The sequence below is a fragment of the Pelophylax lessonae genome, assembly GCF_965119305.1.
Source record: "Pelophylax lessonae genome assembly, chromosome: 1".
NCBI lineage: Eukaryota > Metazoa > Chordata > Amphibia > Anura > Ranidae > Pelophylax > Pelophylax lessonae.
Window position 1 is genome coordinate 155,697,583 of NC_138768.1, and position 16,270 is coordinate 155,713,852.

At 40.1% G+C, this 16,270-nt stretch overlaps 1 protein-coding gene across 1 annotated transcript in view; it reads left to right on the top strand.

Moving 5' to 3' along the window:
- Nucleotides 1-16,270, top strand: part of ADGRV1 (adhesion G protein-coupled receptor V1) — a 654,157-nt gene that overhangs the window by 161,698 nt on the left and 476,189 nt on the right. The window contains exons 28-34 of the mRNA XM_082259824.1: nucleotides 5,664-5,803; nucleotides 7,195-7,804; nucleotides 10,411-10,626; nucleotides 11,560-11,775; nucleotides 12,912-13,156; nucleotides 13,721-13,902; nucleotides 14,980-15,791. Of these exons, the coding sequence (XP_082115950.1) occupies nucleotides 5,664-5,803; nucleotides 7,195-7,804; nucleotides 10,411-10,626; nucleotides 11,560-11,775; nucleotides 12,912-13,156; nucleotides 13,721-13,902; nucleotides 14,980-15,791 (2,421 nt within the window). The remainder of the gene's footprint in view (nucleotides 1-5,663; nucleotides 5,804-7,194; nucleotides 7,805-10,410; nucleotides 10,627-11,559; nucleotides 11,776-12,911; nucleotides 13,157-13,720; nucleotides 13,903-14,979; nucleotides 15,792-16,270) is intronic.

Sequence of the window (16,270 nt, forward strand, 5' to 3'; positions counted from 1 at the left end):
GGGATCTGGGGGTCTAAAAGACCCCAAACCCCTCCTCGGCACCGAAAATCATTCAAAATGCCAAGTTTGGCTGTTTTGAATGCTGTCAGTTTTTTTAATTTGGCACAGAGTACATGGAGTTTTTTACATGGAGACCGGTTGGACGGGAGACCCGGGCGAGCCGTGGAAGGCACTGGGAGGGGGGGGGATGTCCCCTCCTTGTAATGATAGCTGAGCGGCTTCTCAGCCGCATCGGTTGTCATTACAAGTCAGCCAACCGTTGGCTATGGACACCGGTAACGTTGTGATGCCTCTAGCTGCAGGTATCACCAAGGTACAAGCACTTTCCCTAAGTATCCGCAATATCGGTAACCTCGGGGGCCGATTCCAATATTTTAGGGGAAAGTGCATATCGGCCCCGATATATCGGTGTTGCCGATAATCGGTCGATCCCTAATTTAGATATTGGAAAATCCTTCTATAACCAATGCCATCAGTATGTTTTGCAACAATAATATTGCAAAGGTCTTGAGAGACCTCTTTACTTTTACCCATGATGCGGTGTTTCTTGTGTGAAACCTTGGTAATAAAACACATTTTTAGAGGCCATCAGTTGAACCAGCTGATATTACTTTTTACTGACAAGGGGCAGGATTGCTTTCTAATTACTCATAGATTTTAGCTGGTGTTTTGGCTTTCTATGTATTTTTGCACCTCCCTTATTTTGTTAAATACTTTTTCCCTGTGTCATTCCATTTTTTTACCTAATTTCTTCACTTACTTGTTTTGGTTTCTTTGTATGTATGGATTGTTACCCACATGTGTTGAAAATTTCATGTCAAGCACCTTTAGAAATATATTTACCTCTCAAAATGGTGACATGTTGAATACTTATTTTACCCACATATACTGTACATACAGTATCTCACAAAAGTGAGTACACCCCTCATATTTTTGTAAATATTTTATTATATCTTTTCATGTGACAACACTGAAGAAGTGACACTTTGCTACAATGTAAAGTAGTAAGTGTACAGCTTGTATAGCAGTGTAAATTTGCTGTTCCCTCAAAATAAATCAACACACAACCATTAATGTCTAAACCGCTGGCAACAAAAGTGTGTACACCCCTAAGTGAAAATGTCCAAATTGGGCCCAAAGTGTCAATATTTTGTGTGGTCACCATTATTTTCCAGCACTGCCTTAACCCTTTTGGGTATGGAGTTCACCAGAGCTTCACAGGTTGCCACTGGAGTCCTCTTCCACACCTCCATGACTACATCAAAAAGCTGGTGGATGTTAGAGACCTTGCGCTCCTCCACCTTCCATTTGAGGATGCCTCACAGATGCTCAATAGGGTTAAGGTCTGGAGACATGCTTGGCCAGTCCATCACCTTTACCCTCAGCTTCTTTAGCAAGGCAGTGGTTGTCTTGGATGTGTGTTTGGGGTCGTTATCATGTTGAAATACTGCCCTGCGTCCCAGTCTTCGAAGGGAAGGAATCATGCTCTGTTTCAGTATGTCACAGTACATGTTGGCATTCATGGTTCCCTCAATGAGCTGTAGCTCCCAAGTGCCAGCAGCACTCATGCAGCCCCAGACCATGACACTCCCACCACCATGCTTGACTGTAGGCAAGGCACACTTGTCTTTGTACTCATTACCTAGCTGCCACCTTACATGCTTGACACCATCTGAACCAAATAAGTTTATCTTGGTCTCTTTAGACCACGGGACATGGTTCCAGTAATCCATGTCCTTAATCTGCTTGTCTTCAGCAAACTGTTTGCAGGCTTTCTTGTGCATCATCTTTAGAAGAGGCTTCCCTCTGGGACGACAGCCATGCAGACCAATTTCATGCAGTGTGCAGTGTATGGTCTGAGCACTGACAGGCTGACCGCCCACCCCTTCAACCTCTGCAGCAATGCTGGCAGCACTCATACGTCTATTTCCCAAAGACAACCTCTGGATATGACGCTGAGCATGTGCACTCAACCTCTTTGGTCGACCATGGCAAGGCCTGTTCTGAGTGGAACCTGTCCTGCTAAACAACTGTATGGTCTTGGCCACCCTGCTGCATCTTAGTTTCAGGGTCTTGGCAATCTTCTTATAGCCTAGGCCATCTTTATGTAGAGCAACAATTCTTTTTTTAGATCCTCAGAGTTCTTTGCCATGTTGAACTTCCAGTGACCAGTATGAGAGAGTGAGAGCGATAACAACAAATTTAACACACCTGCTCCCCATTCACACCCGAGACCATGTAACACTAACGAGTCACATGACACTGGGGAGGAAAAATGGCTAATTGGGCCCAATTTGCACATTTTCACATAGGGGTGTACTCACTTTTGTTGCCAGTGGTTTAGACATTAATGGCTGTGTGTTGAGTTATTTTGAGGGTACAGCAAATTTACATTGTTATACAAGCTGTGCACTCACTACTTTACATTGTAGCAAAGTGTAATTTCTTCAGTGTTGTCACATGAAAAGATCTAATAAAATATTTACGAAAATGTGAGGGGTGTAGTCACTTTTATGAGATACTGTATATATATATATATATGTGTGTATATATATATATATTGGATATTATTTTTGTATCCTAAATAAAAAACAAATGTTTTATCCTAGTGGCTAAGTAAAGCTAGAAACCTTTCCACTGAAAATGATATGTTGAGCTATTATAGAGTAAATAAACTACACTTCCCTGACCTACACTTTTCTTAGTGTAGGTCAGGGAACAAATGCCAGGGACCAGCAGTTAGTCAGTGAGCATGCAAATTAAAGCTTTAGACAAACCTCTGTAGCTTTATTATATGTAAAGTAAACTATGCAGCACTGTGCCAAGATGTGGCATGTACAGTAAACATTTTAATAGAATAATCTGTCAGCATGCTATTCTGAAACATTGAGGACAGATTACAGAGATAACAAATAAAGTAATATAATTGAATATGATTGCTCAGAAACATGCCCCGATAAGTGCCAATTTGACATCTGCAAGACTAAACATACATTCCTGGTCTCATAAAGACTATTGCTGTGCCTCTAACCAAAATCTTTCTTAGGCTAGCCATACCTTATACAATTTTCTTCTACAGTTTTCCTTTAGATTTAACAAAACCATATAATATGAAGTCAAACCTAAACACTTTCAATTCATATGCAATCAGGCAGCCCATTTCACTACATAGTTGAAGGTAAATCTAAAGGAAATTGAATAAGAAAATTGTATAATGTAGGACCAGCCTTAGTTTTAAATGAAGTATCTAAAGGTCAGAATTTCTTTTTATAACTGTTTGTATTACTGACTTGGTTAATGTCCTGGTGATCAACATGGTTGCCTCAGGAAGTCATGAGTATTCCCTATAGTGGGAACACAGACAGTAATAAAAACCCCGAAAGGTTCTAATACTGTTCTACTCCACAAAAGTTTTGGTTGGACTGTCACTTTAAATTCAATAACCGAGATCACTATCAGTGGAATGATTTTAAAATTTTCTGGTTGTGTAATCTCACTCACTAAAATCTCACATAAGCTTTAACACGGTAAAGCTATTACAATTGACAACATTTTTAAGATGCAGTTTCTAAGTAAAACCTGGTGATCCTGCCAGGTTGGGCCCTTCCTTAAATAGGTAAACATCACACTGTCCTATCCAGTTGTGCTCCTGCGTTGTCAAAAGGGCTTCTAATGGAGACTAAAGTGGGTGCCCCACCACATATTATGTAGACAGAGTCAACCATTGTTGCCATCAGGAAACCCTGAGAAATGCCATGCAGCCGTCACTAGAGTACATGCACGTAGACAGTGGTTGCAAAGAGGCTGCAGCAGTTTAGCAGCACTGAGATGCAATGAATAAATGTATGCAAAAGGTGAAAAGTATTTTATTGAAAAACATGACATTTAATACTAGAGGATTAGGATGGCCCTGCTTGTAAGAGCTTACAATCTATATGGTAGGGGCAAGTGGTGCAAAGGTTAAAAACTGTGAGGGATAAGCTGGTGGAGAAGGTGCAAGTACAGTTTTTATGTGAAGGTGGGGATGGCTAAAAGGTGAACAGAGTAAAAGATAGGGAGATGGATTAGAGTAGGGAGTTCCAGAGGATGTGAGAGGCTCTGGAAAAGCCCTGGAGGTGAGCATGAGGGGGGTGACAAGGAAGCTAGGGAGCAGGAGCTCCTGGGAGGCGCGGGATGGATTGTTTGGGTTATAGTTTGAGATGAGGTTGGTGATGTAGCTCAGGGGAGAGTTGTGGATGTTTTTTTATGTTGTGGTTAGTATTTTGAATTGTATTTATTGGGCTAGCAGAAAGAAGACAGTGGAGTGATTGTCAGAGAGGGGCAGTTACCACAAATCGGTGAATAAATTGGGTAAGCCTAGCAGCAGCATTCATGATAGACTGGAAGGAGAGAGAGCATGTGCAATGTTAAGACAACAAGAATGGAGTTGCAACAATCAATAGTTAGTCATTTTCTTCTCTTTACTTGTATAAGAAGACTTTTTTTTAAAAAAGGCCAGAAGTAAACAGTTTTACATGCACTGTAGGTATTTGGTCCATGCAGCTACATCTTAGGTACCTATTGTATATGTTTTTCCTATGATAGCGCAAGAATCACACCCATAGAATAAAAGCCTACTGTATATGATCTTTGTTAATTTGTTTTCTAAATTTATTTAGAAAAATGCTAATATCACATAACATTTTATATTGCTGACAGAGGTAAGGACATATATATTGATTATAACAAAGTTTATATTAAAGCTGATCTCCAAACAAACAGCTATATCCACCATAAAATCATATAAGGGGATTGTTTAATTTGACAAAGATTTGGATTCCTGTCCTCCAGCCATGAGATTTACATATTGCTACCACACAGCACAGCCCTGTTTGGAAGGGCAAGATAGCTTACTTTCCTCTATGACAGGTAAAAGAGAAGTCACTTTTTTTGCAGAAACATACTTACCTAGGTGGATGCTGCATTGGTCTGATGCTGCATCTGTTCTCCACTAGCTCTAAGACTGAGAACCGAGCAATCAAACACTGCTGATCACTCGGTTATCTGGGCTTCCCAAGCAGAGAGCTGGGGACTGTCAGTCACCACTGTCTGCTCTGCCCCCCCCCCCTCCACCTCTTACTCACTGGAGCACTGGGCTGTGGAGTGGGAAAGAGCGGGCGGCTCAGGCTCTCAGCGGCTCGCTGAGAGGCTGAGCCAGGTGTTGGTCCTGGTATGTGGATGGTTCCCAACTTCATTTTCGCAATCTTGCCTGAGCCTGAACCAGCTCTGTGACGACAGCAGGCTTCAGCCCGTTGTCTGCTGAAAACAGGTCACAGGTGTGCAAAGTGAACTGCACTCTTGTGATCCACAGGAGAAGTACAACCAAATGAGCGTTGGCTGTACTTCTCCTTTAAGTAACACTTACAGGTCTTAATCCTTCCTTTAGGCTGTGGCTAGATAGTGAAAGTAAAATTCAGGTACTTACACTGCTTGCAATAAAAAAAATTACACTTTAATATGTATAAATGAATACAGGGGCACATTAATTTGTGCCTTTTATATCTGCTTGAAGTTCAGCTTTAAATTAGATCACATACCTAAGCATATTGTATTAGCTATGCACGCTCATAATTTTCCAAATTCAGTGCCTTTTCTAATATTTACATTGGTTGTTAATTGCGCAGCTAGCTTGGGTATAGCCTCAAACATAACTGTGATTATAGAAGACTCTGATGACGCTCATGGGGTGTTTGAATTCAGCCGTGATTCTCAGTATATGAATGCAACTGAACCAGAAGTTGGATACAGCCCTGTAATATTTCAGGTAAATGTATTTGCATGTTATCATTTCTTAACTCTTTTAGCTCGTTAGGTTGGAATGTACTGCTTGTTTTGCCTACTTTATATGCAGTGGGCAGTGTTGGTTATGTGATAAGGTGAGGCACTGAGATGTTGAGGAATGTAAAATTCTGTTTTATTTGCATAAGAGAACAGCATACATGTGTGAGAACAACATTGCAGGAGCATGCAGAGAGAAAAGAAAAACTTCCATCCTGTTCAGAATATATAAACACACAGACGCCAGTATATCACACAGCGTCATCTCTAGTTCAAGTGCATAGTACATGCTGTTGCATTTCCAAAAGGCAGTAGATTCTTGACCTACATTTATGGTGCCATTGACGCCTGTTTGTGTGAACACTATTGGCGCTTTTCCACTGCATGGAACCGAACAGTTCGGCTCGCTTTTGTGCTTTTCCACTGCTGGTACCGCATGGTATAGTGTAGGAATGGTTCGGTACGGTACGGCGGCGCTTTTCCACTGCATGGAACCGAACGGTACAGCTCTCAAAAACAGTACCTACTCGATTGTGGTTCCAAGAGGTACCATACCCGGTACCATATCCCACAATCCTTTGCATGCAGTCACTACTAGCCACTGATTGGTCAGAGAATCCCACCCACCCCGTTGTTATCCCACCCACTTAACTTTAGTACTACTTTAGGGGAAAAGCAAACCATACCGTACCGTACCGAACCATTCCAACACCGTACCATGCGGTACCAGCAGTAGAAAAGCAAACGGGCCGAGTAGAGCCGAGCCGGTACTTGCAGTGGAAAAGTGCCATATTAAAACAATACTTTGGTCATCAAATAAGAAGTAACATTTGTCCCCATATGGTGACCACCAGAGAGTCTTCTATACTACAGAAGAGGACTAGAGTGGGGTTTTACAGTATGTTGGGCTGGTGACCATGCTTTAAGATGCTCCGTTATTCAGAAATCATTTAGGGTGGGACAACTGTTGGGTATTAAATAATTGTTCGTTCTTTGTTTACTCTTGTGATTACAATGCCTGGCAAAGGGATGTCTTTCATCAATGACTTCCTTTCTAGCTCTGAGAGATGACTGATTGCAGATAACTGCATTATTTGTGATGATGTAATACTATTTTTTTAATTATTTTTCTAGGTGAGTTCATATTTCCCATTAGACCAAAAATTCCCATTCCCCCTCTGTATACAGGGCCAGTAAATCTGAAAGTAGCCTTCCATGGGAGGCAATTCAAGTGAATGTTCCAGAAAATAGCAAATCCCAATTTTGAAGGACAATTTTGAGGCTTTAATGTTCTGTAGAGATAGACACAGCACCTATATGTAGTATTTTCATTTACGTATTCTGACTATTTATTACATTGTACTTGATATTTTGCAGGTTTTGCGTTACCAAGGTGCCTTATCCATGGTGTCTGTTTTTTGGAAGATAGAATCTGATCCTTTTGCAGACTTAGCTTTCACCTCTGGAAATTTAACTTTTAAAATCGGACAGAAAAGTGGCAACATAACAATTCTAGTATCACCAGATGACGTTCCGGAACTGGATAAAGTATTTTCAGTTATAATCACAAATGTTTCCGATGGACGTTTGGGTGATTTGACTAATGCTTCACTGACACTTTTCGCTAACGATGATCCCTATGGGCTTTTTGTGTTCTCTGAGTCAAATCGGCCACTTAAAGTTGAGGAAAAATATCAGAATATATCTTTAGTAATCAAACGGTTAAATGGCCTGATGGGGGTCGTCATGGTTTCTTATCAAACGCTTCCAGACTCCGAAAAACTTTCATTTATTTCTCCAAGTATTACAAGAGCCACTCAAGGGAAAGACTACTGGCCTATCTCTGGAAATGTCCTTTTTTCTGCAAATATGAGTGAAATCAAAGTTCTTCTGCCAATATTCGATGACAACGAACCGGAGAGGTCAGAATCTTTGTTTGTCGAATTATTTAACGTCACATTAGTGGAAAGAGCACAGCAACAGCCTGGTATGTACATACATTGCTTTAACTCAAAAGAACTTTAACTAGACCTTAAATTTCCTATCATCATTTTCTGTGTAAACATCTGTTGCTTATCTCTACCCACCCATTTAAAAATATATTTCTTAGTGCTCAGAGTGTGCATTTACATTACTAGGATTTGCCAACATTATTAAAATTGCGAGTCTCTGTCTAAAGTGAGGATTGCTGTTTAGCCATTCAAATACTGCATTATGGGGTAACAGGGTGGTGTCCTGTGTGTTACTGTAACTGGAGATAACAGATATTTCTTGAGGCTCTACTGGCTGATTGGAATGGTGGAGGAGCATGAGCGAGGTAAGTTTAGTCACAGAAAGATTAAACACTTAAGCCCCGGAAGATTTTACCCCCTTCCTGACCAGGGCCTATTTTGCGATTCGGCACTGTGTGACTTTAACGGTCAATTGCGCGGTCGTGCGACGCTGTATCCAAATGAAATTGACGTCCTTTTTTCCCACAAACAGAGCTTTCTTTTGGTGTTATTTGATCACCTGTGCGATTTTTACTTTTTGCGCTATAAACAAAAAAAGAGCGACAATTTTGAAAAAATAACAATATTTTTCAATTTTTTTTATATGAAATTCCCCCCAAAAAATGTAAAAATCTAAATTTTTTAACATTTTAGGCCAATTTGTTTTCTGCTACATATGTTTGGTAAAAAAAAAAATCACAATTTTGATTGGTTTGCGCAAAAGTTATTGCGTTTACTAACTAAAGGAAAGATTTTTGGAATTTTTATTGTTTTTTTTTAACGAGTAATGGCGGCGATCTGCGATTTTTTTTGTGGGACTGCGACATTGCGGCTTACAGATCGGACCCTTGACTGACATTTTTGACACTTTTGGGGGTACCATTGACATTACTACAGTGATCAGTGCTATACATATGCACTGTTACTGTAAAAATGACACTGGCATGGAAGGGGTTAACTTTATTGGTGATGCAGGGGTTAAGTGTGTCCCTAGGGGCGTGCTTCTAACTGGTAAAGTGGTGTGGCTAGCGATGTAACCACAGAGACATAAGATCCTACATAGTAGGATCATATGATCTCTGCAGTTAGATCAGGAAGAATGACAGGTGGCTTTGTTTACATTAGCCGCCTGCCTTTCTCCCTCTGCACCGGGAGATCGGGAGATTGGGTCCGCCGGTCACGCGCGCGGACATGTCAGGGAATAAGCGGACGGGGTGCGCCTCCGGCGGTGCGCGCTCGCCCCCTAGAGGCTCTCAGGAGAGCGACGTAGTACTACGTCACTTTGCCTGTGCGGGGCTGACTGCTGCCGTAAATAGTCGTGCGGCGGTCGGCAAGTGGTTAAAGAATATAATTGGGAAAAATGGACTTTACTGGCACGGGTATATAAAATATAATATAATTTGGTGCTCCAGATGATGCATATCTGCAAAACATGTCAGCCTAGCTCTCACTCCATCTACTTTTGACATCTGTGACTATCCCATCTACAGATTCCCAAGCGGGGAAGTGGTACCTCTTTGCCTCCTTTTGGGGGATACTCACGATTTGGTTAATGTACATCTATGCGTGTATTATGAAATGTGGTCATCTGGAATTACCTACCTTCTTTCTTCTTCTTGTTCTTTTGTTTATAATTTTTTGTGTTGGTAATTGTTTGCCACTTACGTGTTTTACATTTTAATTTGTCAACAATAAATGTTATATTTTATATACTCATGCCAGTAAAGTCCATGTTTTCCCAATTTTATTCTTTAATCTAGATGTTAGGATGTGGCACATTTACATGATATAGATGCACCCAGTTGGCCGCCACCTGGTGGTGCATTTCCCGGTTTTCTATAACTAGTCACAGAAAGCCACCCGCATTGCAGAAAAACGGTTTGCCTGCAAAGGAAAATGCTGTCATTAAGAATTCTGGTCTAAAGTAAAGCATTTTGTTGTCTCCAAGGGTCCGTTTGGATCTCTTATATATCAGTTTTGTCCTTTAAGCTGGAAGTACTAATAATATGAAAAATATTGAAACTTCTAAACCAGACAACTTGATTTTTTTGCTCATTTTGCTGTTTGATCATTGCAGGCAGTGGAAGCCATTATATGTCCGTAAATTTTTCTACTACTCACACCTGTGACCTGCTAAGGTGGAATTGTTGTTCATAACTTATACATTTATAAATACATGCAAATATGTTTGACTTTTTTGAAGGTCTCGGTACCACATTAGTAAAATGTATTTTCCTTTATTTCATAAAATGGGCTATTTATTTTAAGGCACACTGAGATGATGTTGCCTAATTAATTTAGGTATGAATAATGCTTAGCTGAGCTCTCCTCTGAGATAGTAATTTGTACACTTTTCTAATTTTGTATTTTCCCAACACTACTTCTAATTGGTAGCAAATGTCAAAGAACTGAAAGAAAATTGCCATAATATTTCCACACAGCTTTCAGAAAACTCTTGTTCTGAGCAAATCATTAGTTTTACTACATGTCAAATACAGCAATAACTATACATTTTTTACTCAAGCACCACTGACATTTTTAGAGAAATTAGCATAAAGGTTCTTTTGGATCTCTTACTGAAAATGTAACTTTTTCCTTACAGTACTGAACTCTCCACGTCTAGGTTTGAGAAGTGAGACAGTGGCACACGTCATTATAAATGCTAGTGATGATGCTTTTGGTGTTCTGCAGCTGTCTACTAAATTAGTGCGCATTGCAGAAAATTATGTTGGACCAATAATTAATGTTACCAGAGTTGGTGGGATGTTTGGTGATGTTTCGGTAAAATTCAAAACCGTGCCAATAACTGCAACAGCTGGTAAGTGCAGACTATAGTGCTATTCACATGACAGGATTAATTTATTGCTATTACAAATTACCTTTCCATTTCAATCCACAGTTTTGTCAACTTAATGCCATAATTCAAATGTTGCTGCTTTGCAACTGTGACATCATAGGAGTTGTTCTGTACAGTACAATGTTTGTGTATGGAATGCCATAAGAAATGTGTGATTGGTTCTCTGATTTTCCCAGGGCTCTACACAGAGGTTGACCTAATGTTCCAGTCTTCTCCTAAGAAAAACATTAAAGCCCAACTATGGCCACATTAGGGAAAATAAAATTGCCTTAAAGTAGAACTATAGGCAAAACATTTTTTACATTTTGAATAGAGTAAGAGAGGGTTAAAACCCCCGTCAGATTTTTTTTTTTTTCGCCATCTGTGTCCCATTGTAGAGATTTCCCTTCACTTTCTGTCTAATAGCCAAACAGCAAGTGATGGGAAATTCCTGTAAATCAAGGGAATTCCTTGGGAACCTCCAGGTCATCAAAACTAGTGTACCCATTGGAAGATTTCACCTCTATTACTTTTCTGGGGACAAAATTACCCAAAATTTAGGTAATTTCTTTTACTTTCAAATAGAGAGGGTCAATCTCCTTAAGGAGGGCACAGGTCGCAATAAAAACTGACAGGGGTTCTAATCCCTCACCACTCCATCCAAAACTAAAAAAAAAGTTTTGACTTTAGTTATACTTTAAGCTTTCAGTGCCCCACCTGCTCTGGTTGTGACAACCAATCTGTTGAAGTCACTGTGCAATTTCAAACCAGTCTTTTTGGCTCCCCTTTTCTGGACGTCATCATTCCTGTTGAAATATAAGAATTCTATTAATAATTATCAATAATTAAAGTTGGTCAGTATTTTTTAAAGGGGACATTTCATAATAAACGCCTATTATATGTGTTATGGTTCAGGTGAAGATTACACTGTAGCATCATCAGATGTTGTGTTACTTGAAGGAGAAACCAGCAAAGCAGTGCCAATCTACATTATTAATGATATCAGTCCTGAAGTGGAGGAATCATTTCAGGTGTTGCTGTTAAATCAGACAACAGGAGGAGCCATGGTTGGGGATATAACTGAAGCGACTATTGTTATAGAAGCATCTGATGATCCATATGGATCATTTGGTAAGTAAAATACATTTTCTTCACTTTTTTAAAATCATTGTATCATTATTATTATAATTTTTTTAGCTTGCCTCCATTTATGAAAGTATGTGTTCATTTAAAAGTAGAATATTTTGAAATTACTTAGACATTTTTCGTATAAATTGTTTGAAGTGACGCTGTTACTACAGGGTCAATTGTCATTGAAAAACACCCTGTTAAACAACAGGCTTGATACTTACCTTTCCTGTTTGTTAAAATGCCCCTGCTTCATGTATCACTGGCCGGAGCAGCTAGTCGGCACTTTGAGTGGGTCAAATACCTGGTAACTCCTGTTGCACTGTGGTTCCTCTTGTTAAATTGTATGTACTGTAGTGAGTTGGTTGGTAATTTTTTTTCACTATTCTGTCCCCTATGGGAAAAAGTGCATTTTGGTAAGAGCTTCCTAAGTGTTGCTATGTGGTTAGACGGGGCAAAGCTTGTCTCAGCTCCGGACTGAGACAAGAGGTCACTATGGGGTGGTCATCTCCTTCCAGGCCATGTTGTTGGACCAGCCAGATGGGAAGGGAAAGGAAAGGGGTGGTGGTACTACCTTTACTCTGTCACATAGTTGACAGAATAGTAAAAAAAAAATGTTAATGATACTTCTTCTTTAACCTAATATTAACATCACAAATAGTGCAATGTTTTAAGACAATACATGACCACTTGATCAGGTATGTGATGATGTCATATGCCTTGGAAGGGGTCCTGCGTGGTTCCAAAATGTTGCTTTATATGTACTGTGATGTGATCTTTTTAATAAAAAGATTCATGGTGTCCTGGCAACACATCCTCTCTAAGTCACCACAGGACACAGTTGGGATTTAGGTGTCAACAGGGGTTTACTTTTATTTATGTAATATATGGAAGGGGTCGCTTTAACTTTTCTTGTGCAAGAATATGTGTCATGTTTTTCCACAGTTATTGGCCATATACTGAAAAACTTGAAAAACTGGGTGCATACACTGATACAAACCCTCTCTGAGAGACTAAACTATAAACATTAATTGTATTTATTAAAAAGGGCAAATAATGGAAATAGTAAACTATCTCTGATGTCTTACAAAAGTATATCAGTGCGATATATACCAGTTTAATGATTATCTGTGTATCAGTTTTCCAGGTGACATCAGTCACAATAGATGAACCAGATTTCAATACAGTCAGTGTGTATCTGCCGATAATTCGAAATGCTGGCACACTTGGCAATGTTGTTGTCCAGTGGATGGCTACCATCAATGGAGAGCTTGCTTCAGGGGACCTGCTAATTGCTTCTGGAAATGTGAGCTTTGCTGTTGGAGAAACCATACGGACTCTTCCAATAGAAGTCGTGGCTGACAACATTCCTGAAACCGAAGAGGTAAGCAGAGTAGATACAATGAAGTATCTGGGGTATTTAAGGGTGGTTATGTAATATTTTGTGACCTTTTCCTACAATATCTCTTACTATACCTTTAGAATGGTATAAATAAAGCAGGTCAATCTCTTAGTAATGATGGACTCTAGACTTTAGTTTACATGCCCCTTCCACCGTCCTCTTGTATTACATTTTCTTTTATTATCCCTTGCTTAGTTCATTTTATTTATTATGCTACTGCTACTGTTGTGATTTGACTGTTAAGCATTTACAAATATCTTTTTACTCTCATCATTTTTTTTATTACTATTATCTTACAGCATAGTGTTCTGTGTTATTTGATCTGGCTGTATATGTGTCTTTATAGGAGAATATGTAAAACTGCAAGCTGTGTGTTATTTGCTGAGTTTTTACTACTGTATTTTAGTCAACTGTAACTATTGTTTTAGCAGAATGATATAAACAGATAAAATGTACAACTCAATCATTTTCTATGGGTTACTCCACACTGCACACCTCTTTTTGCACCATCTGGAATGATAGTCTAACTCTCAAATGTCCGTTTAGATTATTATAGTACAACTTACTGGAGCTTCAAATGGAGGATCAATAGGAGCAGAAGGGAAAGCTAGAATTACCATTCCAGCCAATGACAATCCCTATGGAACCATTTCCTTCCTTCAGCCAATTTACAAAGTTCAGGAACCGCTGGAGATGAGTTCTTATGCAAATATTACGATCAAAAGAAGGTTTGTTCACTTTATCTGGCAAATGTCTTTAAATTTCTGATAACTGACACTGTTTTGTGTTCTTTTCCCCCAAAAGTATAACTATGGGCAAAATCTAACATGACTTATATGATGCAGTATGCCACTAGCATTGCCACAGCAGTTTTTGTTTGTCTATGTTCCCCCTTTATCAAAAATCACTAATCCAGGGCACATGCAGATCTACTTGTTCAAGGTAAGTGAACCAGAAAGTATTAAGGCCAGAGATTCAGCAGGACAGGCTGGCAAACTACACAAATTTCAATAGATGGTCAGTAATAGTAGCCACTCTTCAGGATCCTGCATATCTGCCCAACCCCCACTTCCCCCGACTCCTACCCCAACCCCAACTCTAACAAAGCGCTGGCAAAGAGAAAAAAAAAACAGCCTAAATGTCCATATTACTAAATCCATAGCTATGTGATGTTTCTGGCCTGCATCTCTCTTTTTCTCTGGGTACAAGAAACACAATCTTTTTTTGGGTGTCCATATCACTGCCTGCGTGATGAGGACACCTTTTTCAGCTGTACGGTGATCAGGGATTCTCAGGATCCAGAAGAGGAGTCTGCAGCAATGACATCAGCTAAAAGTGAAATGCGGCTCTGGCACATCTGCATTGCAGGATTACTGATCCCCCCCATCCGTAGACTGCACTGGTGAGGAACATGGACGGCGGACTTAGGTAAGTAAGATTTGCAGATCCCCACACTTCCAACTGTGGGAGCACTGGATAGACAAATGGACCTGACCTACAGACAGGACTGCAATACAAGGTAAGTATCAGCTAAACAACTTTTTATCTCCACTAATTTCCATGAGTTCTATAGCTTGTGCCATATCCCGAACCGATGGCCATCATCAAATAATTCTAGTCCAGTATAAGAAATGGCTTGTAAAAAAATACAAATCAATAACCAAAAGATAGGAAAGCAAAGTTAGTCTTTTCTCTGTATTTGTTTACTGTTCATTACTTGAATTATCAGAATAATAGAAAAGCTAACAATCAAAAAGCATGAAAGTTTTTCTCTTTTAAATGATTTTTGTGTTCTTTTTCTTCAGTGCAGGGAGATTTGGCCGTTTGCAAGTACTGTACAGCACCTCTGAGATAGATGTAGTCAACCTTGCGGTTGAAGGAGGCCAGGATATACTATCGTACTTTGAAGCTCCAGTGCCTAGTATCCCTTTGGCACTCTCTAGGACTTCAGTCAATATTTCATTAGCTGAAAACCCCCTTCAGGCTTGTGCCATTGCCTGTCTGAAAAATCAAGTATGTTCAGCATTTTCCTATAGCATAAGCTCTGGCTTTCCTCAGTGTTTCTGGGTAACAACAATACAATTTCAACTCACCAACAGCACGCAGTCCTGGACCTATAGGAAGAACAGCACCACAGCGTCTATACTGTTTAGCTCCCAGGCCACGGCTGGCAGTGATTATGAATCTGTCACAGGGCAATGGTTTACCATGCCGGAAGGAGAAGAGTTTGCAAATCTTACCGTTTCTTTACTAACTGACAGTTTCCCAGAATTAGATGAGCAATTCATTGTGTCTCTTCTAGACGTCAGACTGCTAAACACTACAGCCAGCTTAAAGGATCCGCCAACTATTGGACAGCCAAACAAATCTGTGGTTGTAATCATGATGAATGGAGATGCTTTTGGAGTATTTGCGATTTATATTCGAAGTCCCAATGCAACAGTGGGAGGCCACCATATAGAGGTTCTGGAGCAGCCACAGACAACGGTACAGCTTGTCATAGAGCGACGTGAAGGAAGCCTGGGACAAGTGACAGTGGAATGGGGCATGGTTGGAGGAACAGCTACCAGAAACGTCGATTTTATAGCTGATACAGACGTTTTGATATTTGCTGAAGGTACACTAATGTTCACAGAATAAGCATACATGGAGGTTGATTTACTAAAACTGGAGAGTGCGAAATCTGGTGCAGCTCTACATAGAAACCAATCAACTTCCAGGTCTTTTTTGCCAGAGCTTAATTGAACAAGCTGAAGTTAGAAGCTGATTGGCTACCATGCACAGCTGCACCACATTTTGCACTCTCTCTTTTGGTAAATCAACCTCATAATGTTGCACCTGACACTGCAGAATGAGAAATATAGTGATACATATGACAGTGACAGTATTTTTGTAATCTGTGGCCTGCATGCAGCCCTAGAGAGTTTGGCATGTGGCCTGGGAATGACAAGGGATTCCGGGAATGCCATGCAAGCACAGCAGCCGTGGAGGGCAACATACACAAGCCTGGCAAATTCAATTCTGTAGGGATGCTGGGGATGCCATGCAAGTAGAGCAGCCATGACAGCCTGCATTGACAAGCCAGTCAAATGCCCG